Source organism: Haplochromis burtoni, unplaced genomic scaffold, assembly GCF_018398535.1.
Source record: "Haplochromis burtoni strain Fernald_Lab_line unplaced genomic scaffold, NCSU_Asbu1 Contig_741, whole genome shotgun sequence".
NCBI classification, from domain to species: domain Eukaryota; kingdom Metazoa; phylum Chordata; class Actinopteri; order Cichliformes; family Cichlidae; genus Haplochromis; species Haplochromis burtoni.
In genome coordinates, this window is record NW_024583102.1 from 104,917 (window position 1) to 110,392 (window position 5,476).

A 5,476-nucleotide genomic window follows, 5' to 3' on the forward strand; every position below is an offset into this window, starting at 1 on the left:
TGCAAATTACTGACCTCTGTCATCATTTTAGGTGGGGGAACTTGCACAATCGGTGGCTGACTAAATACTTTTTTGCCCCACTGTAAATGGAGAAAGGGTGGGTGGTTTCTCTGCACAGTTGGATAAATGGTAAATGGCCTGTATTTATATAGCGCTTTACTAGTCCCTAAGGACCCCAAAGCGCTTTACATATCCAGTCATCCACCCAGTCACACACACATTCACACTCTGGATGTTGTATATTATTCAAAACCGGGTATCAAAATTACACTGAAGCCTATTGGTTGAGTTTTGGTAGCATCCTGGGTATCAGTAACTAGTCATCATTAGTAGTAGGTTTGAATCTCACCTCTACCTACCCAGTCTAACGTATTTTTGTTTCATTGAATGCTTCAAATTGCAGTGGGTCATATGTGTTGACTTTCACATCTTAACATCAGGGCTCCATTTTTATATCTCATCTATATCACCTTTGTGAGCCTGTCTCAGAGTACCTGAAATCGCAAAACAGCGACAGCAAGAGAGAAAGACACAAAAGGGAAAAAATCAAGCTGCTACTATCTTCAACTATGTCATGGTTATTAATTGACAGAGACTTTCACCAGCTGAAAAATTGCATGAAAACTTACTAGAAAATAATCTAGTCAGATTCTGATATTCCTGTTTTTGTTTTGATTTTTAAAGAATGAAATGAATGAAAGAAATGTGCAAACACACATCCTGTAAGTGTCTACTAGAGGAGAAGCTAAAGGCTTCTATAGAAACTGGAAGAAGAAAACATTCCTTTTGTATTTCCCTTAAACTTTCAAACTCAGTCACTTTTTGTCTCCGTCACATGTGGACACACACAGCGTGTTAACGTCAAAGCTAGTCAGAAAGATTGAGACAATGAGGGAATGTTTTTAAACTAAATTCTTTTCACCCAGCAACTCTCCTGGTCTCTCTCACCCTTCTTATATTCTATCTCTTTGCAAAGTTCAATATTTCCCCCCATCGTGTCCTTCCACCATCACACGGATTAATGTGGTTCACGGGTGTATATTTGTAGCTATCACTAAGGTGTCAGCTTTCTGTCTGAAGGTTTAGTCATTCCAATGAGCAACAACTGAAAAGCCCTTTTTGGACATGAATTCCCAGTCTTCATGTGCACTTTGATGTGCATCCCGCTTGTTTTCAGAGTCTGTGTGTGGTTTTCACTATTCTTCCAAGTTCATTTGTATGTGTATGTGAGTTTCTAGTGTATTCATGTGTGTGTGTGTGTGTGTGTGTGTGTGTGTGTGTGTGTGTGTGTGTGTGTGTGTGTGTGTGCAGTCGGAGGCTCCAAGCCCTCATGCGTCAGAATGCTTTTCTTTTTCTGTGGCCCCTGAGCAAACATATTAAGAACTACCTTATCACTGCTTATACAGCCATGTCCACATACACAAGACACACATATTAAACACAAGCCTAAGCACACACACACAGACACCAGATTCACAAAACAATACAGCTGACACCAAACACACAAAGCTTGCCGCCACACTCTCCAAATGTCACCGACCCATCGAGGAGGAAGGGCTGGGCTACGTGGCCTTTCAGGTCTCATTGGTTGATGCTGAGAAATCAGTCTGACGCTCTGGGACAAACCAAGGATTATAAAAGCGAGGTACGCTGACTGTGTCCGAAAAAGCAACACACTCTTGACAAGCCTTCTTTGAGAGGTGCATCCATGGATTATGAAAAGAAAAACTTTCTCTGTTTCACAGATGAAACTGATGCTGAACTGTAGGTTTTTTAGAGAAGCTGCAGAGATTTAATTGACAAATACCAATTTAGGTGCAGTATCACACCTGAAGATAACGCCGATTATCTCTTTGAGTAAACTGGAAACAACAGACTCTCCATAGACAAGTCACTAAAAGAACCCAGAAAATCTCCAGAGCTCATTTTTTGGATGGATAATTTGAGCATCAGGAGAAACAATACAGACTGAGAACTTGTAGAACAAAAACACTGTGGGAAAAAGATTCCTAGTCCAAGTTTGAAATTTTCAGAAAAAGTAAATTCATATAGACTGCAGGCCTGAGCATCATCTTTTTTTCTTTTTCAACTAAAGCCACAATGCTAAACAGAGCAACAGCTTTGATGGGGATGGCGTTCATCCTGCACGTTCTGATGATTCTAGGGATGCAAGTGGAAGCAGCAGCTGATGAAAGAGGTAAAAAAATGTTAATAATACAAGACCGCCTAATTCTCATAGCCGGCATTTCCTTATTCTTGAAGAGTTACTGGTTAAAGGTTTGTTTGTGTTTAAAAAACTGTGCTTTCATTTAAAGCACGTCACAGTTTTTAAAAAAGTCATTCAGTCTTCAGCCTCGGTCTTTGCATCAATCATTTCAAAAGAAGGTGTATGATGGCTGGAACCGAATAGCAGCTTCTTGTGTTTCTGTGCACGCTCTTCATGGAAAAGCCAGCCTAATCACTTTATTGTTATTTGTTTTGTAGGCTTTGTGAAACAACCACGTTCCCTTCGTAGTCTTTTTCATGTCTCAGCTGTTCCACAGAAGACCTTAGCATTCAATTCAAACCAATACCTGAAGCACTGGCTCCTCAAAAGCACAGCAGCTCAACATGATGGTACAGCACAAACCACTGACCGAACTGCCACAAGAACTATTGCAGACACCAAGTCCAAGCAACCAGTGGTCAACAGCAACACAGCTGGTCCTGGTACACAAGCCAAGCTGCAGAAGATGATCTCAGCCCTGGAGGAACTTCACCGGGCATTTAACAGAACCCGGAGCTCACAGCTTACCATCATGCCACGAGGTAATACCACTCTTCGTTTAACTTTTTTATGCATTTCCTTCTTCATTGTATTATAAAATGTATTACTCTTTAAGGTTCCAGCATTAGCAGAAAGAAAACGCCAAGAGAAAGGTCTCAACATAAAGAATATCTCTCCCACATTAAGACACTGTATCTGGGATATTTTCTACCATTGGCCTTTATCACAGCACGAAGGAGGAGATCAGATAATCAGAGCATCAGTCAATCACCTGCCCCTCCCCATGTACCTCGATGTCTCCACCAGAATGAATGAATATGCCTTTGTGAATATGTTTTTTAAAGTTCTTTGAGTACTCTGACTAGACTAGAAAAATATTAGTTCATTTCAAAACACTTTGTACTTATGAGTTGCTGCATTAAAGACTATTTAACATCAGACTAACTCAAACATGCAGCTCCTTAGGTAATGTCTGGAGAGACTCAGGACTGCACAGTATTTACAGGCTTGGCCTAAACCAAGAAGTGACCTCTGCTTTCCTGACGTTTTTGTTTTGTTTTTCATTTCAGTAAGCAGCAGAAATGCCGGGGGGAAAGAGAAAGTGGTAAGTTAGACCCAAAGTCTAAAGATCTGAGTGCTGCATGAATGTATGAACAAATGTCACTTAGTAGGGCCCGCAGTCTGAAGCGGTTCAAGTGGTCAGTCAGATTAGAAACATGCAAAATAACTGCATTCAAATTAGACATAAAGAAAACAGATACGTGAATTGGCTGACAAGAAATGAGAATTTTGTGCTCCCTGCATTATTCCCTTGCTTGAGTAGTCTTTGGTTGCTTGCAGGTTAATAGTCTATCTGAAGAGAAAACTGGCTTGTTGTTTAGTTTTATTCAAAACACTGGTCTTTGTCCCAAAGGTGGGCAGTTCTAATGAAGTGCTGGTTGCATTTTGAACATGACTTCTTAAATCCAGCAATAAAGAACTTTGACCAAAGGATTAAATGAACCAGAGTGTGACAGGGTGCAGAAACGAGGAAGTCTTGAAATCCAAGCAAAGCCACTATGCAACAATTTCCACGTATAGGAGTATAAAACAGCCAATGATGTTTGTGTGGTTGCATTCTTAAAAGGGGGGAGAAGGAAAGTATCTCGTTGATGACTCGTGCTTTGATTGCTGACAGCCAGTTTAATCTTTTTGTTACTGTTGTGATGGAAGCTCACTGCTGCTGAAGGAGCGGTGAATCCCACCACTGCGTGCCCAGTGTTACTTGACAGCACTGCATCCAAAGCCAGTGCAGACGTCATCCCAAGCCTGACTGGTCGAAACTTTAGGAAGTCCTTCCCACCACAGACCAAGAAGACCAACAAAAGAGGTGAGGAAAGTTAGTATATATCTTCTGACAGGTGGTGTATTTGGTTGACAGACCATAATAATAAACAGGTCAGACCTATTTATGTATTAAGCCAAGCTGCTCTCATTCAGCTTTGATTAATGCAGCACATTTGCAGAGCAGCAGTTCTTGGGGACTGGAGTGCATAATTATGTGTGCAATTTTTAGTGTGCATGAATTTATCATTGCTCTTTGAGGTGTTGTCACAGCTTTTTCACCAGCATGTCTTCAGACTGATTTATAACCACGTGTTCCTTCTTTGCTTCTTCCACAGTGTGTTTCTGGAAGTATTGCTCTCAGAAATGACAGCTTTCCAGCCGCGGCTCACTTTTGTGTCTCATCTTCTTCCTTTCGCTCATCTCCCCTTCCATCTACCCAAGCATGCGTCTCCATTTTTTATTCAGCCTCCATCCTCTTCTGTATCTCCTGCCTGACTTTTGAGTGCTAAGAAACTGTGGCTATGACAACAGAAAGATCTTCGTGCCGAACCAGGCCGGCGCCAGCCTTGGACCTTTTCATTCATGCATCAACTAACAAGACAGACCAGTCAAAACAAACCTTGTGCACCCTTGGTCAAGACACACATACTTGTTAACCCTTACGCTCCTTTATAAGACAGACACGCGTCAGTTTTTCAATGTGTGTGCCATATTTTAAATAAAGTTTATCATTTGCATAGCAAATACTGACTGTGACGAGAAAGGCTGCCATTTTATTTCCTACAGTCAGAGATCTGAAACAGTAACTTCACTTTGTGGTTTTTCTTTGATTACACAGTTTGTATTTAAAGGATTTTGTAACACTGGTTATTGAGCTGAGATCAAATACAGTACTTTATTTAGATACAGCTTCAGCAGCAGTATGTTGCAATCTGACACTAAATCATCATCAGAGTTAATAGTATTTGATGACTGACACCAGCTAGCCTCAGTAGTCAAACCAGCCTATGTCCAGACCAGCAGTGAATTCTTCAACCGGGCGTTTCTGGGGAAACTGGACTGTGAGTATTTGGTGTCCGGGTATGTAAATTCTGGGTCACTTCATTCAAAGGGTTTCTGCAGAAGTCAGCGTCATTGTCATCCAGCTGGTGATTATATGCAAGTCTCTGTGTTAAATGTGCTTGACCTTGCAATCACAATCATTTTGTCTATTTTTATTTACCACAATGATTCAAGCATACACTGTTTTGGAAAGTCAAAAGTCTAGCACAGGACCAAGAGCAGGCTATTATCAAACATCACACCACTGTTTGAGCACATGATGGACATGGACAGTTGGTTAGGTTGTGGACTGTAGCAGTGATGTAGCAGGAAAATATCTAA

The 5,476-nt window shown here is 41.1% G+C and overlaps 1 protein-coding gene across 1 annotated transcript; it reads left to right on the forward strand.

The window, feature by feature from the left end:
- The first annotated feature begins 1,682 nt into the window (after window positions 1–1,682).
- Window positions 1,683–4,792, forward strand: urp2 (urotensin II-related peptide). The gene is made up of 5 exons (XM_005950160.3): window positions 1,683–2,197; window positions 2,485–2,808; window positions 3,337–3,371; window positions 3,980–4,136; window positions 4,429–4,792. Exons 1-5 carry the CDS (start codon window positions 2,101–2,103, stop codon window positions 4,458–4,460), a joined length of 645 nt encoding a protein of 214 aa, XP_005950222.1. The 5' UTR covers window positions 1,683–2,100; the 3' UTR covers window positions 4,461–4,792.
- Window positions 4,793–5,476: the final 684 nt, after the last annotated feature.

Excerpts from the sequence above, each read along its gene's own strand:
- urp2 (XM_005950160.3), top strand. The coding sequence starts at position 2,101 with ATGCTAAACAGAGCAACAGCTTTGATGGGGATGGCGTTCATCCTGCAC. Across the intron at positions 2,809-3,336 it reads GCTTACCATCATGCCACGAG|TAAGCAGCAGAAATGCCGGG; the intron begins GTAATACCACTC and ends TTTTCATTTCAG. Across the intron at positions 3,372-3,979 it reads CCGGGGGGAAAGAGAAAGTG|CTCACTGCTGCTGAAGGAGC; the intron begins GTAAGTTAGACC and ends TTGTGATGGAAG.